The sequence below is a fragment of the Schistocerca serialis genome, chromosome 10 (genome assembly GCF_023864345.2).
Source record: "Schistocerca serialis cubense isolate TAMUIC-IGC-003099 chromosome 10, iqSchSeri2.2, whole genome shotgun sequence".
NCBI lineage: Eukaryota > Metazoa > Arthropoda > Insecta > Orthoptera > Acrididae > Schistocerca > Schistocerca serialis.
Window position 1 is genome coordinate 108,029,819 of NC_064647.1, and position 18,258 is coordinate 108,048,076.

The window sequence follows — 18,258 nt, forward strand, 5'->3', positions numbered from 1 at the left end:
GATTCCGCACCATACATTTACAGTCCACGGTTGCTGTCGATCTACCTGTCTGAGCCAGCGAGGATTGTCCACAGAACAGTAATGCATGTTCCGTAGATTCACTGCCCCGTGGGTTGTGAAACCAGCTTCATCGGTAAACGGGTAGAACTGCAACGCATTCTCTGTTAATGGCCATTGACAGAATTGCACTCGATGATTAAAGTCATCACCATGTAATTGCTGATGTAGCGACACATGAAACGGGTCAAAGCGGTGACGATGCAGTATGCACATGACACTACTTTGACTCAGTCCACCGGCTCTCGCAATGTCCCGTGTACTCATGTGTGGGTTCATGGCAACAGCAGCTAACACACAAACTGCACCCGCTTCTCCTGTGACGGGCCTGTTACGGACCCGTTTGCATGCTACGACCATACCTGTTGCATACAATTGGTGGTAGATGTTTTGCAAAGTGCGGCACGTTGGATGCTCTCTGTACGAGTACCATTCTGCATACACCCATCAGGCTTCAGCTGCATTTCATTGACACTCGCCATAGATGAGTATCATCTCCGCCTTTTCACAGTTCGAATACACCATGGTCACAGTTCCTACAACACTACACTATCACAGACATCTGTTAACACTGTGTACTGCAGTTGGTCTGCGTGCGGAGACGAATGCAGAATAACAATAGCAGCAAGCGCTACTTGCGGACAATGCGACAGCTAGACCAAACCACAACAGTGCACTACAGCCACAATCGTAAACACGGTCGTCATCGTAAACATGTCACTTCAGATGCTGCTCGCCGACCGTGGCCCGTGTTTGTTACAACACGCAACTGAACGTCGGAGGGTTCAAGCGTCAACTTTAGGTTACAATATCTCTGGATGTAATTAACATTTTACAATGCAACAAACGGCACTGATTACGTATTTGTTTATATATTCAGATGTGCTAACAAAACTAACGTGGTTCCATTTAAAAAAAAGGAAGGTTTGTGTTAAAAAACATACTTCCGTGCATTTTTGTATGGTTTGTATTAAACAATTACACTAGCCCCTCTCCTCACGTTCGGTCTGTGGAATCGGTTCGTCAGTATTTGATGTGGTTTATGAAATATATCCAGCGGTAACGTTAGGTGACTCACCGTGTATACCATCGAAGGGAGAGACATGTGAAATGACACGCCATATATCAGCTGTCTCACTCCTTTCCCAACCACTGCTTCCCTTTCATGCCCCTCGACTCTTATAACTGCCACCTGGTTTCTGTACAAATTGTAAATAGCCTTTCGATCCCTGTATTTTACCCCTGCCCCGATGTTATTCAATCTGTATATTGAGCAAGCAGTAAAGGAAACAAAAGAAAAATTCGGAGTAGGTATTAAAATTCATGGAGAAGAAGTAAAAACTTTGAGGTTCGCCGATGACATTGTAATTCTGTCAGAGACAGCAAAGGACTTGGAAGAGCAGTTGAACGGAATGGACAGTGTCTTGAAAGGAGGATATAAGATGAACATCAACAAAAGCAAAACGAGGATAATGGAATGTAGTCAAATTAAATCGGGTGATGCTGAGGGGATTAGATTAGGAAATGAGACACTTAAAGTAGTAAAGGAGTTTTGCTATTTAGGGAGTAAAATAACTGATGATGGTCGAAACAGAGAGGATATAAAATGTAGACTGGCAATGGCAAGGAAAGCGTTTCTGAAGAAGAGAAATTTGTGAACATCGAGTATTGATTTAAGTGTCAGGAAGTTGTTTCTGAAAGTATATGTATGGAGTGTAGCCATGTATGGAAGTGAAACATGGACGATAACCAGTTTGGACAAGAAGAGAATAGAAGCTTTCGAAATGTGGTGCTGCAGAAGAATGCTGAAGATAAGGTGGGTAGATCACGTAACTAATGAGGAGGTATTGAATAGGATTGGGGAGAAGAGAAGTTTGTGGCACAACCTGACTAGAAGAAGGGATCAGTTGGTAGGACATGTTTTGAGGCATCAATGGATCACAAATTTAGCATTGGAGGGCAGCGTGGAGGGTAAAAATCGTAGAGAGAGACCAAGAGATCAATACACTAAGCAGATTCAGAAGGATGTAGGTTGCAGTAGGTACTGGGAGATGAAAAAGCTTGCACAGGATAGAGTAGCATGGAGAGCTGCATCAAAACAGTCTCGGGACTGAAGACCACCACAACAACAACAATATCAGCTGTTGTGTAAACACTGTTTGGCCTTTTACATCAGTATGACCACCACTAAGTTATCAGTTAGGATGAATGGGCACAGGCAGAGGATGTATACAATATTGTGTTGCAGAGTATGCTCTACAACATGGCAGTTGTGACTTCACTGCTTGTTTCACCCCATTTTCCAACTGGATTCTTCTCCCAGACATCAGTTTCTCAGATCTCCATTGGTGGGAACTGGCACTACAACATGTCCCTGCTTCCCACCACCCACCTGGTTTTAGTTTACATTAATTTCTTTAGACTCAGTTTTCTTCACAGAAACTATTCCTTCCTTCACTCCCTTTTAGTATTTTACATCATTAGGGATGGATGGCATTTTAATTTGATACTTTTTTACTACTAACTCTATTCATGACACATTTTGCAGACAGTTTCCGATTATACCACCAAATGTACCGGTACAACCATATCATTTTACGGCACATGGTTCAGAAGACATGACATCACAAACATTGAGATGCAAGAAAAACCAGATTTTAAGTAGTGCAAATTATGGCGAGTATAATCGTCTGTGCTTGATAATGAGAGCTTTTAGCAAATTAAAATAAACTTCAAACATAATTTCAAAACCTCTTTCTCACTTACACCCTTCATGTCAAATATGATGGCTATCCATAAAGCAATAGATGTTTTGATATAAAAAATTAACAATATGGAAAAACTAAATGTTATTATATGTATTTTAAGGGTACACTTTTAAGCTGTTTTTCTACATAATCATTGAAATTGAAGCATTTACATACCATAGCACAAGCTTTTCAAAACTGTCTCTGTAGAAATCTGCCGCCTGTGATTCACCCAAGAGTTTATACCAGCATGTACTTCGGTGTCAGTAACAAAGCAGCGTGTAGTGAGCCAAATCTTATCGGTTGGAAAAAGGTGGTGATCGCTTGGAACCAAATCTGGGCTGTGTGGTGGATGATCAAACACCTCCAATCCAAAACCTTGTAGGAGCTCTTGGTACAAATGGCCACATGTGGACATGAGCTGCCATGAAAAAACAAAACTTTGGTGCTAGGATTTCCTCGACACATTTCGTATCACCTGTCTTAACTTTGTCAGTGTTTGAAAAATTTCAATTTCTTTGCAGTTTTTTGCCAACAACAATCTAATCACAGAACACATCTCACAAGTTATGGGATTTTCTACAGCAGTGCACATTTTAACATGTCACAAAAAGCAAAGAAGTAGAGACACAGACCACACACTACCACTGTCAGACGTGTACTGAGTGCAGGAATGTTGTGGTATCAAGTTGGTGGCTGTAGCCCCGCCCCCCCCCCCCCCCCCCCCCCCCCCCACTGTGATGGACCTAAATGTCTGTTACTTTCTGTATAGCATTTGTCTTTAACATATTAACTGGTTACATGTAGAGGATCCAGAAGTTTCAAGCTCTTTTACACCATTTCATTCTTTAAAGAATTGAGCTGCTCGGGGGAACAAAATGGTAAGCGCCAAAATCACAGTTTCTAGATACAGCGCATCTTAAGTTTCAATTGATCTGCAAATCTGAATAATTTTTTTTTGAACAGTCCTTTTATTCTGTAGTGATTCTAACATCTATCTTCTACTATACAGACATAAATGAAACTCAGAACTGACTAAAACAAATGAAATATACAAAAATTATTACATTACCATACAACACATAGTGATAGAACATTACATATTAAATTTTACAGTAAGTCTTCAACACTTTACTGAAACTGCAAAATCATTCATCACTCTCATTACTAATGTCTTTTTTATCCAAAACTGTTGGCTTCAGTGACAGGAAAAATCCATGGTGGACAGGAGGTATGTAATTTAGGAGCGACAGGATGTCAGCAACTTTCTTCTTTTCAATAAGCCTTGGCCCATTGTATTTAAGTCGAAGCATAGGAACTGGTCCTTGCCTTCCACATTTCCTGAAGGTTATTTCATGCCAAATGTCATGACAAAATGTCTCGCTGATGAATAAAGATGATAGATATTCGTAGGTCACCTTCCACCTACATACTTTCCTTAGGTTGACAACTCGACCATCAACTTCTTTCTGAAGACAAATGCTTCTTTAGAGTGTCGTATTTGATAGAAATCCTCTCTTTTCATATTATATACAAGCAATGGATTCTTCTTAGCCGACTTCTTGATGATCTTGCACCACTGATCTGGATTGTACACATCTTGTGCTTGTCGGCAAACGTAATTTTCAATTGTCGCGAAATCTCTATTGGACGGCAACACTGTGAGCCTGCTCACAGGGAAGTGGTGTTCAACCACACGAAATATACTAATACTAGTTGAAATTAGATATTGCCAGAACAGTACCGTGTTCCAGTTCTTATTTTGGCCACAGCAGTTATCAGATATTGCAATGAGAGTCTCTCCTTTTACGTCGTTTTCCTCAAAGTAACGTAAAAGGCAGCTCAAAATTTCCTCTGATCCACGGGCAGCAGTAGTCTCATTCCACAAAAAGCAGTGCCCTTTCTTCTTGACACAATCATGAACATTGAGATTATACAACCAAATCTTCCTTTTGTAAAAAGCTGGACCACAACTTAACTTAGGAACTGGGAGAGTCTGCTGCAAGTCAAAAGTCACAACATGTAGATTACTGTCTGCTTTTGCTCGTTTTGTCTAGATGGCAATGTTAGCTTGCCCTGCTTCTGCCCAACGGTGGTGTAATTCCAACTGATGCTCCAGACTTACTTTCAGTTGGGAGGCATCAGTGCTCTCAATTTGCACTTTGAGCATGTCACAAGTCTTACACATATCATTCTTTGGTGACTTTACTCCTATGTTATACTCTTCAGTGAAAATTCACCTGTACTTGTCTGCAGATACAGGCTCATACGACATTTACTTGCAGAAAACATTCTCATAGTGCTCGTAACAGGAGGCGATTGTTGCATCTGTGCCCAGGTACAATCCGGCACGACTGTTTGAGCGTCTGTAATGACTCTTATATTTCGGTATTTTGTCGATGTTTTCCCTGACATGGTTAACACTAGTTTCAGAGTAAGCATGCAAATGTATGGTATGCTTGCCCCATTCGTCCTGGGGTGGCGTAGTCGATCTGGATGTGATTTTCTTCTGTATATTTTAGACACGACCGCGATTGTTATGTAGACCATGAGTGGCAAGAAAAGCTTTCTTGCATACTTTTATATCACTGCCACTAACTTTTACCCTGTAGGAAATAGTACAGTTTCTCCGGAAATTTTCTCCAGCTGCTTTTCGGCGACGTGCAACAGTATTAGATTTCATTGCACCAAATAAGTATGTATTTTGAATGTTAAAATCACCTACTTCCCAAAATGTTTTGAATAGTTTCATCACATTCAAATCTCCTACTTTTTAGAAACATTTACGAGGGCACTGGCAATTAGGTCCCACAGTTGTTTTACTTCCTGTTGCTCCTGTATGAGAAACATACTCTTCGCCCAAATTACGCCTCTTCTGGCATTGAGAAGTGACTCTCAGCCTTTTCCGAGATGACCTCTTTGTCTGTTCGAGGGCCCTTTCCTGAATGGTTTCTGCAGGAGCGATGTACTGTTAGTTGTTTTGGGCAATATGATCTGATTCGCTATTAACCTATATAGCAACATGTGGTGTGCGTACTGTAAGACCTTCAGTACACACACCATCAGATTATTTGACTTATCGCTCTAATGAAGTAGGCGAGTGTCAGCAATATGTCTCGTGGTCTTATTGTGGCGTGTTTATCTTCTGCCGTTAGGTCAGACAGTAGCAGACTGACGGTGACCAACTTTAAAACAGAACTTGATTAATTTTCACACACATTTATTAAAATAATAACAACATAAAATTACTTAACTTGATGCTGGATGCTATTTACAATTGACAATCTGAAGTTCCTTTGGTCTTGGTACATTAATCTTATTCTCACATATCTCTGATACGTGACAAAGTGTCTATACATTTATCTTCATGGCTATGTACAGTAATATGATAATCTTACTAGGCACAGACTGAAACTTGACTACAGACTAATGCAGACTGGCTAATTAGCGGTCTGTACACTCGTTATAATACCTCGAGCGTTCAGGTATCACTGCGCGAGTGTGATCCGCGAGGAGAAAAGGTTCTACGTTAGCAGCAATCTCATTGGTTGCGTTACATATTAATACACGGATTGGCGGAAGCAGAATTTGGTCCGTCTTTATGGCAGCACCATCTCGTAGTGCGGAGACGGATGAGCGCTGCCCCTGCGCTGTTGTGCTTAGCGGGGTGCGCTCTAGTGGGAAAGTTGTGTACGCGCTGACTACGCGGAACTATGTACACAACACAACAAAATCTGCTGTTACCGTTACCATTATTATTATTATTATTATTATTATTATTATTATTATTACATGTAACAATATAAATGAGAAATGCACATTCACACACCACTTAGCCAAAAAAATGTAGCCATTCTAAAATAACCTCAAAATTAACGTACTTCAGGAACATAATGGTATGTACATGCACTTACCATTATGTTCCTGAAACTTACTAAAGACAATATATTTACAAAATAACATACCTCTGAGTCATCTGAATCGTTAGGAATGTATTCTGGATCCCTCTCGAAGATATTAGTATCATTGGAAGTATATTCCTTGTTTTCTGCCATGTTCACTGTTGCCATAATCTCGGAGATGTTTTTACTTGCTGCCATTGTCTCTGTCACTTACCATTATGTTTCCGCAACAGACGGACAGTGGCGCTTACCATTAAGCTCCGCCCTGACATCTGTTGATTGAATTTGTAACTACTAGTAAGTTTACCGCGTTGTGCATCCCACAGATGGTGTCATTAGCCATCTACCACAAAATACACGGCAATGGCGCTTTACCATTGTGTTCCCCCGAGCAGCTCAATTAAGGATTTACTAGTAAGGACAGGATTGAGAATGTTGCAGAGAAGAGGGAAATCATACAGGCCTCATGTTGATAAGGTCCTATCTGTTCTGAGAATGAGTGAAAACAAAGATAACTTACTCTACTTATCAAGATTTTAAACATGGCTGCAACAGCAACTGTTAAAATTCTTCGCGATAAAGGATGACAGCCAAAAACAGTTGCAGGATAAAAATTTTTATCCTGCAACTGTTTTTGGCTGTCATACTCTACTTATAAATGTCTGATAGCATTGGTAAGCACTGGACCAATGAAGTTTGTCACTCCACTCTTTTCTTATAGTTAGAAGAATCAATCTCACCTTGAGTCAAGAAAGATTTGACTTTCTCTCTGGTATCGCTGCTATTGTGACCATATCAGCCCTGCTACAAACAAGTAAAATGGTTTAGTACCAAAAATGGTAGAGGATACTGAACCCTGAGTTTGCTCTATCGCCTTGTCAGTAATTGCACTCCCCCTTATTTATCTAATATCTGAACAGCACAGCAGGAACACTCATTCTCGACGAAATAAAATCCACTATATACCACTGCATAACACAATTACCCCTGAGAACAATTTTCCGTATCCTTAACCTCTACAGTCATCTACTGAAAGTCTGTTCTTTTTAAAGAGTTCTTGTCACCATCATTTCACTCTTCTTCTCCTTCATTATCACTTTTTTTCTGATAACACTAAACACACCTTCAAATTTGCTAAAATAATATTATTGTTACTCTTAATGCCATTTATTATTACTATTATTATTATTCATTTTTGTTATTTGTGTTGGTAATTTTAACTGTTCTCATAATAATTTCTCAGAGGTATATGACTGAACAAGAAGTATGAATAGAATTTTGAGAATGTTTTGTACTGTTTTTTGATATATTTTGTTCCTGGTCCCAAATAAGTGAGGGTCTTAGGGACCTAATCTGGGCAGGGTAATGCACAATATAAAAATAGATTTTCTTATAAAATTATTTATAACAATTACTAATAAACAAACACAAATAAATTTTGAACTTCATTACAACATTTAGCACACATGGAGTTACATTTACACATTTCGTTGCTACTGTGCTGTACTGTGCATTACAGCTTTTGTCACACTCAACAGTTTTCTCCGTTGTGCAATTCACAAGTGTACAATACCAAGCACTGAAGGAGATTTCACAGTTAACAATGCTTTTAAACCTCATACAAATAAATTAATACTTAAAAGTTAATGGCAATTTTTCAGCAAAGTGTAATACTTAGTACCACCAAAGAGACGTGCAGAGTTTTCTGAAAAACATCCACCAGTAAATCTATGACAAAGCAATCTGTGAGTCACATGAAACAGTAGAGTTCAAACAGATCATGGAGATATCAAAAGAAGTAAACACAAGCTGATAAAAAATAGACAGGTGTGACTACAGATGACGTTGCCTATCTTCAGTAATAATGCCTCTCTGCTTTCTGATACACATTTTGACCCTTTAATTTTCACTTGTTGCTGATTTACTAGCACTTCCTCTGTCCTAACACTCGCCACTTGACAAAGAGGATCAAGGACTGGAAAGGAGGACTCAATAGGCAACTGCTGAAAGAGCAACTATTGGTGCTGAGATTATGGAGGCTCTAACAGGAGGACACGGTGAATTTCAGGGTTTGCAAAATGGATGTTATGCTATACGTGAAGAAAGATAAATCTGTAATCAACCTAATGGTTAGTTTGAACAAAACAGTGCTTTAATAGAGTTGGTGCCATTGGCAGTGGTGTAACCTTGCCTTCCTCTAATCTTTCAACTAACTTACCTAGCCAGTTATGAAAGGATCCAAGTTAAATGCAAACACCAAACCTTAGTGAAAAAAAAAAAAAGGTAAATATGAAATGAGAAAGTTTAAGAAAATACTAATGGATGATATAGGGATCCCAGGTACATGTACCAGTGGCGTGAAATAGTATACACATTAGCTTCAGAATACTTATTCTGAACAACAAACAATCTGTGAGTTAAAAAGCTAAAATATGGGCACGGGCATGGAATGAAAACAATTGGGGACAAGAAGGATCAGGGACAAGAGTGGTGGAAGAACAAGTTTTGCCAACGAAGTGGTTTATGCATCTAGAAAGTACTGAGGAGCAGAAATAATGAGACTATTGGGACAACATAGCAGACAAACTGCTATATTGTGAACAGAATAAAGCATGGTAGATGAAGCAAGGAGGGCATAAGAACCAGGAGACCACATGCAGAGACAGAATTTCTTACAAAAACCCCAAGCCCCCGTTTAAGAAATTGACGAGAATGTAAGTGCGTTGGACAAAAATATGGAACAGCATGAGAAATGCGTACTTGAAGATAAATGCAGATGCTAGCCTAGTCTACAGGCTGCCCTGTTGTATTTGAATACAATGGCACCTGTGCAATATCCTCAATATGTAGGAAGTGTCAGTCATGGCCAGAACACTATTTTGTATAGTTGTGTGTGTATTATGTCAGAGCTACACAAATTTGAACACATGCAAATTTTTGGTGATCAAATGGGTGTTTTTCTGTAACCAAGGTAACCAAAGCATTCGGTGTTACGAGAAGCACTGTACCGGAGATTTGTACCGCACACAGGGAAAATGGAAAAAGAGGAAGTGGTTGCAAAAGTCACTGTAAAACTGAATGTTGTACTTGCAAATCCTGTCAGCACAAAAACAACATACAGGGAGCTTCAAAGAGGGAATTGCAGAGTGAGATGGAATTTCAAAACCACTCACCACTGATGCAAATGCCCCTAACAGGAAAACATGGCACCAAAGCCGTAAAACCAGGGTTACAGAGCAACAGAATAAAGTAATTTGGTCAGTAGACTGTTTTATACTGTTTCCAACTTCTGGCCAACCTTACATCCCAAGAGTAAAATGTGGCAGGGGTTTGGAGATGATATGGGCAGTCTTGTTCTGATTTTTCATCTGCTCCATGGCTGCTGTGCAAGGTCACATTACTGCCAACGACTATGTAACCATTTTGTCTGATCATGTGCATCACATGGTATAATGTTTGTTTCTCAGTGGTGATGCTGTGTTACAAGATGTCAGGGTCCCTGCTCCCACAGCTTCCATTGTCCAAGACTGTTTTGTGAGTGTGAAAATTAATTTTCACATCTCACCTCAACACCACAGTCACCAGTATTACTGAGCCTTTGTGGTCTGCTTTGGAGAGAAGGGTGCACGATCACCATCCACCTAGATCGTCGTTACCTGAAGTTGCGACTAATTTGCAGAAAGAATGGAATAAGATTACTTTAAAAACCCACGCACGAGTTGTATTTATTTATTCCGAAATAACTTATTTATTCATTCCGTGATAAGTGGTAGCCATTTTGAAAGCCAGCGGATTTCCTACACCACATTAAGCATTGAAATGTGTTGTATTTTTGGTTTTTCCAATAATTTTCATCCATCCCCTGTATATCTGGAGCACAATACTGAATGAAAGTGAGTTACAGACAGTGGGAATCTGCAGGATAGAAGAGAAGATATCAGCAGCTTTTTTATTTAGCCTCTTGAATTACACAATGCATTTTGTTGTGCGCGCTAATGGGTGCCAGAACACAATCGTATTACTAAAAAATAACTACCCAAATTCTCTAGACCTTTAAACTCACTGAATATTTATGGAAACATAAATTTTACTGTGAGAAGTTTCTGATAAAAACTGCTGAATAGTTGTGGGGAGCACTACAGACATAATGGCTCCAGATATGCTGTCCACCTCCCCCTTTTGTCCTCTCCCTACATTTCTTTTGACCTTCCCTATTTCCGCTCCTTATCAAGAGCAAAAGAGATAATAACAAAAAATTTAAATGAAAACTATCTGATACTGTTTAAGTTAGTGAAGAAATACTTACAAGTTGATCACATCAGCTCAGCATAAGCTAACATATTCATACAACCTGTGTCAGTCAGATTTTTCTCACAAGTGAGTCTGTGCCGTGAAAACTGTGCAGTAGCAGAAAACCAGCAGAAAGGCATATCACTCCCCCCCCCCCCCCCCCCCCCCCGGCAAGGACAGATAGATCACATTAGGCTAGAATCCCACAGTGCATATCAGTGCTAATACAGCTCATTCTGGCATTATCATCTGTACCTGTAGGTCTCTCCTCTTTGCTGACCCTGGATTTGCAAACCCCACCTGAGAATGTCACATCTACGTCCTTGTGGAATACTAAGACACTTTCTTGTGTTTACCTCGCTTAGTAAAAACACTTACAGATGCGTTACAAGTATTGCAATAAACACGTTCATGTTGCACGATGCCATTGGAACCCTTCTTTGTAACTGTAAGATCATGGTTATGATGATGATCATAATGATCCACCCGCTTAACGTCTGTCGCAGGTGGGGGCGGAAGCATAAACTGATTATTTTGCCGAATACGTGAGACAGTCTTCACAGTTGTCGTTTGGGATCCCGAGGAATTTTCCGGCCAAACACAGTGGACGGTCTTCACAGATGTTGCCTGGGATCGGAAAGAACTTTCCAGCTGATCACGTGGGGCAGTCTCCACAGTTGTCATCTGTGATCCCGAGAAATTTCCCGGTTGAACACATGAAACAGCCTTCACAGTTGTCATCTGGGATCCTGTGAATTTTTCAGTCTTCCCAGTTGCTATTTGGGATCCAGAGGAATTTTCCAGCCGCTCATCAGTGACAGTACTAACAGGTGCAGACTGAAACCCAATCTGATGTTGCGATTGACTGGGTGTGGCATTCCCAAGAACTAGAGTCTGTGGAGTTACTGCTGGTGTGACCATAGGCTGCGATGAATTAGAATTTGGGACACCATTTGAAATCGGTGGTACAAATACAGGAAGTAGAAATGTCTCTCGACTGGGAATATTATGGGAACTCACGGGTTGGACTGCCGTCTGGACTGGTGAGGGGTTACTTACAACTGACAACTGGGAAGGTGTCGGAGCCGGTATTGCGTAGCACATTTGTCCATTTATGATCAGAGGAATGCAGAACATTTCACCTCCAGTTTGCTCGGGCATAAAATTGTTCGCAAACCCTGTGTTGGGGGCAGTTGCTGCTGAGTTTACATTATTTTGCACCACATTAGTAGGCAATTGGACAGGAGAGAGAAGAGTTGTGCCCAAGTTTGCATCATTCTGAGAACTCACTGAGAACATCTCTGGCTGCTTGTAAATATTTTTCTTCACTGTCAGCTGTTTAACTGCAGAACTGGACGCAGATACGGCAGTATCTTGCAATGCAACAGTGTTATTAGTGCACTGTGGGTTCACTGAATTCATCACTGGTTGTGTGTATACAGCTTTCTCCATTCTAATCTGGTTGCTAGACAAGTTTCCCGCATTAAATGCTTCTTGCTTCTGTCGTTCTCCATTATTCAACGGTGACGGGCAAGGTTGTACTTCACTGTCTTCTTCGTGGAACGACCCGACAACTTCAGTGATGACAGGTGCAAATGGTGGAGGCGAATCGTGAAGTGCATTTGTTGGAGATTCAGTCTGCGAATCATCAGTTATCGAGTTTCCATTCGCACGTGCCATCGATGACGGGGGAGACAATACGTAAGGGCTCGTACGACACAGAATGTGTGACACTCGCGATGCTGCACCTCGAGAAAATACCTTTGCCGTAGATGGATTGCGTACTTTCACATTTCGCTTCAACAAATTTGACTCTGTGTTTTCTAGAAGATCCTTTGCGCTTTGCAGTATTTGCTCTGACCTGTAATGAGCAAGGCAGTGTTTGTTCAAGTCTGTCTTCTGATAGAAAGACCTGGGGCATACTTTACAGACATACGGTTTGTACCCCGTATGAATCCTCCTGTGTATCTTCAGAGAATAAGCGGAGGTAAACATCTTGAAGCACAGAACACAGCTGTATGGCTTTTCTCCAGAGTGAGTGCGCATATGCCTCTTGAGATTGGAAGCCAAGGTGTCCGTCTTCAAGCACACCCTGCAGATGAACGGCTTTCTCCTCGGCGGGTGAGACCTCACGTGTTTGCTCACTTCTGCAGTGCAGGAGAAGGACATGGAGCAACTGCTGCAGCCATACACATCCTGCACCACACTCTCGATAACAGTCGGCTGGGGAGGAGCTACAGAAACAGTGAGTGGATTGCCACCATCGTCCTGTGCATTATACCTGAAAAGAGAGGACCCATTGTGAAAAATACAAACATTTCAAAGAGTAAGTCTGCAGGCTATCAAAGCTCATGTCAAAATGGTTCAAATGGCTCAGAGCACTATGGGACTTAACTTCTAAGGTCATCAGTCCCCTAGAACTTAGAACTAATTAAACCTAACTAACATAAGGACAGCACATACATGCATGCCCAACGTAGGATTTGAACCTGCGACCGTAGTGGTCGCACAGTTCCATCTGTAGCGCCTAGAACCGCTCCGCCACCCCGGCCGGCAAACCTGATGTCATTGAAAGTATAACTTTCTAGATTTTTTAGGCTGCATCACTCCTCTTCAAAGTTCTTCGTCACAATTGACACTTCATCCCCTCTGCTAGGATCTCACTCAGAGACCTTGTGGTGTCCACCGTCAGCTGAACGTTGTGCAAGACCAGTGTCACACTCATTTACAAAAGGGAATTTTCCTGCACTTGTTCTGAAGAAGTGGAGTTATTGAGGGCAATTTTTAGGCTGCTATTGGCAGGCCATCATCATCAGACAAGTATAGCACGAACACTACAATGTGGCAGTATTATGCTGGGACGTGTTTCAGACTACGGTTGGGTAATATACCGGTAGAAGTCAGGCCTGCACTACCACGTTTACAACACTGCCAACCTTAGCAAGTATTTGTGCCACAGTCATTACCAAATGATTTGTGTACTCAGCTTTACTTTGTGCTATGTGGTACTCACTGTTTCCTTTTCTAATTTTGAAACGAGTGTCGAGGTTAATCCTGGTTCATCACAGGGTTTTAATATGATTCCCACAACAGCAGAAGTGATTGGCAATCCCTATGACTGTGCATAAGTCATGCTTTTGCAGAATGGGATTGAGGAAGGCAGGATTTCTTCCACTGCACCTCTCCTTCCTCTCAGGTGGTCTAAGTTTCCATTTGTCTATGCTCACGGCTGAATGACACATTAAAGTGTCCCACATTTTAGCGATGAAAGGCAGAGAAAGGGAAGTGGAGTGTTTATCAAAATATTACCATTGTGCCGCACAAGCTGGCTTCTGGTAGTTATTTGTATTCCTCACACATTTAAAACTGAGACTGAAAACTGCAGTAGCGCAGCAAGAGGACTGCAGCTACAATGTGTATTTCAACAACATACGAATGGTAGCCAAAGCAGGTAACCTCTACAGATAGTGTGTGAGAAGCAGTTGATACTTGGAAAAAAAAGAAAGAAATAATCCACAGAGATGATGACTATAGGCTTCCAGCTTCATGCTTTCCCACTGTCCAAGAAGCAAGGAATACTAACACCTCCAAGGCAACAATAATATGTTGGTAAACGTTTCTCCTCTCTTTTTCTGCCAGATGACAATGGTCCACCAATATAGCAAGCTGTAAAATTTTACCCAATAACTCTTGCTTTTCAGAAAAGTGCAAGAAAGCTCCCTTTTCTAAGTGAACGTGAAATTGTTCCTATATTATGTTCAGCTTACAGGTGACACCAGAGTAGTCCTGAACGACATCTCAGGAGAGGGGTTGAAACAACTTATGAAGAAGAAATCTGAAGAGGAACTGACATGGCCTAGCAAACTAGAAGATTTTACCTTCATGCTCAAAGACTGTCATAACATAAATGATCACAAATTGCCAAATGCAGACGGAGTTGTCATTCAGTCAGGTTCAGTCTTTTCATATCAATAAACTCTATTCTACATTATTTTATGGATTTATTTCTTCATTATGGATGGATAGCCTCTATGAATTATTCAATACAATTTTCCACTTCTGTCTTTTACTGCACTATTTTAACATCAGCTTATGCGCCATTGTCAAGCATAAGATTCGATGTCATATTTGGGCATGGAAGTAGCCTGAAAATGCTGAAATATGACATAACATTCAATAGTTTTTAAATATCTTTGGAAAATGATGATTTGGCACAATATCCGCATGTCACTTTATTAATAAAACTACCAATTTCAGTCAACCAACAGACCATTCTCAGGCACATACATGCAATTAGAAAGACCATAACTAGGCAATTATTACAAACAAAAATCAATCAGCATATATCCATAAAACATTTGTCACATAACCTATACTTATTTACAGGGCACGTGTCTAACGATGATGATTTGTATCTAGATAAATATTATACATTAATTGCATAAAAATTTCAGAATGCAGGGAAGTTCCCAATTTATCTATTAATCAATATATTAAAGGACTAAGGTGGTATACATTACCTGATCAAGAGTATCACGACACTTTAACCTGGAGTGTGTCCACGATTTGCCTTTATGAGGGCTCGAATGCTGCTGGAGGCACTTTCAGTGAGGTGTCTGAATGTCTCCGGAGCACTGTAAGTCCATTCTTCCTCAAGAGCCAAAGCGAGAGAAGATAGTGAGGTCAGATGCCAGGCTCCTGAGCGAAGTCGATATTCTTACTCGTACTGACTGTGCTCCACGGATTCAGGTCACGACTCTGTGCCGGACAGTCCATCGCAGGAATGTTACTGTCCACCTCACAGATACTGCTTTATGGTGCGATCATTGTTATGCTAATACAGTCAGTCATTGTTCCCAAACTGCTCCTCGACTGCACGCAGTGAACAATGCTGTAAAATACGTTAATATCCTTCTTCATTTAGCATTTTCTTAACTGTGATAAGGGACAGCAGCCTAAACATGAAAAATAAACCATTACATCACCTCCTCCATACTTTACTGTCGGCATTACGCACGACAGCAGGTAACGTTCTCCAAGCATTCACCAACCCCGGACACTTTTACTCATTTGCCATAAGTACAGTGTGATTCATAACTCCGAGTCATTTATTTCCAGTCATTCGCTGTCCAGTGGTGTTGCTCTTTAGATAACCTCAAATGTCACTTAGCACTGACTACAAAAATTTGTGGCTTATGAGAAGCTTCTCAAACATTGTATCCATTCTTTGTAACTCCCCATGCACAGTCATTGTGCTAACTGGACTACTGGCAGCACAAGTGATACCTTCTGCTGATTTCATGCAGTGTTTTACAATCACCCTCGACAATGCTCGACAGTCCTCATCCGCAAGTATATGAAGTCTGCCCGGTTTCGGTTGAGCTGCGGTTGTTCTTTCGTTTCCCACTCTGCGATCACACCGTCGACACACGATTTGGGGAGGTTCACGAGGATTGAAATGCCCCTCATAGATTTGTTACTAGTCCACATTAAAAATCACTGAGCTCTCCTGATTCATCCGTTCTGTACAGTTTCTCTACTGCCAACACAATTTTTATATTGGCAAGCCCCACTCCCATGACACCTAGTGGTCAATTTTGCATTACATAATAGTGTCCAGATACTTTTGATCAGATAATGTGCTGCATTATGCAGGAGTAATCTTTAATGCTGCTACTATTAATCAGAAAAAACGTGTTTAATCTCATTAGGCACTAAGAGGTGACTTTGGGCAACAAATTAAAAGCAGTGGATGAGCTGTGATGCATACAGTGGCATGTAAGAACATCGGTCACAAGCAGTTACAGAATTGCAAGATACCCTGTAAAAGCCGCTGGGATTCAGTAACCGTGAAGCTGTGGAACTGCCAATACCGTGCTTTCAACCAAAAACACATTTTATTAAAACTTTTATCCATTCTGGATTTGGAACACTGTGACTGTCTTGTTAAAGGTTTCAGGAATTACTGCAGCCAATCGCCATTTTTTCTTCAATTCTTCATCTATTCGTGACCATCTTCGAACTGCCTAGCGATTCGTCATCAGATGATACAATTTAGTTTGGAGTATTGTGGGGGTCGTGCATCTGTGGCAAATACAGAGATGAAAAAGTGAGCACTGCATGTGCAAAGAATATTATGATTGTAAGATTAATTTGACGGTATTACTATTTTTATTCTTGCGGCAGGCACTGCTCTGGAAAACATAATGTGTGCTTACCACTATCGTTAAATATCCAGTGAAACAGGCACTTTTCCACTGATGGCGACTCCCACATACTTTATAAAATATAAACGAACCGACGAGTGTGGCCGTTGTTGTCTCCAAAGAGTTTTGTGGAGACAGAGAATTTTCTTTGCTCATTTTTCGTTTTGTGTGGCATTCGTAATAAAATATATATTTACTACATTACCTTCTTTATAAAAAATATTATTACTATGTTTTTACACTGCAAAATTTTCTTATGGTATTTACAAAAATCTACAACAAAGTGTTTAGGACAATATTTCTGGTAGTGAAGTTATGTTTGGCATGTTTCTCATTGCTCAATAAACAAGATTGTATACATATGGGGAGGGAAGGGGGGGTCGGGAGGAAGAGGGCAGGTGGAATGGTAGGGAGGAAGGGAGAGAGGGGGGGGAGAGAGGGAGAGAGAGGGAGAGAGGGGAGAGAGGGAGGAGAGAGGGGGGAGGGGGGGAGAGAGGGGGGGGGGAGAGAGAGAGAGAGAGAGAGAGAGACCGGGGGGGGGGGGGGTTGTGTGTGTGTGTAAAAAAAGAGGATGAGAGAGGATGGTGTTTAGCTGCGGTATGTGAGAGGTGGGGAATGGGTACGGCAGTGGATGAGTACAGTATTTATTAGTTTTTCAAATTTAAGTACTCTTTAAAATTTTGGAAGAATGGGTTGTTTGCTAAATCAATGTGCTCATTTAAGATGGTGTGGGGTGTTTTACTGTTATGTATGAACATTTCTAATTCTTCCATGAGGTCCATTTTTATTCCTTTGTCTACAGTGTGTAGAATGTGGAAGTTGGTTTTTACATCTATGATTGAATGACTATTTTGGGCTACATGGGCTGCAAAAGTGGATCTATTTAAATTTTTTAAACAGAGTGCGTCAGTATGCTCTTTGTATCGGATTCAAAATTTCTTCCTGTCTGCCCTATCTACATCTACATCTACATGGTTACTCTGCAATTCACACTTAAGTGCCTGGCAGAGGGTTCATCAAACCATTTTCATACTATTTCTTTACCATTAGACTCTT

The 18,258-nt window shown here is 40.8% G+C and overlaps 1 protein-coding gene across 3 annotated transcripts in view; it reads right to left on the reverse strand.

The window, feature by feature from the left end:
- Nucleotides 1–11,152: 11,152 nt before the first annotated feature.
- Nucleotides 11,153–18,258, reverse strand: part of LOC126424869 (zinc finger and BTB domain-containing protein 24-like) — a 137,187-nt gene continuing 130,081 nt past the window's right edge. For all 3 annotated transcript variants that reach the window (XM_050087697.1, XM_050087696.1, XM_050087698.1), the window contains one exon: nt 11,153–13,277. In XM_050087697.1, the coding sequence (XP_049943654.1) occupies nt 11,330–13,277 (1,948 nt within the window). In that variant the 3' untranslated portion in view covers nt 11,153–11,329. The remainder of the gene's footprint in view (nt 13,278–18,258) is intronic.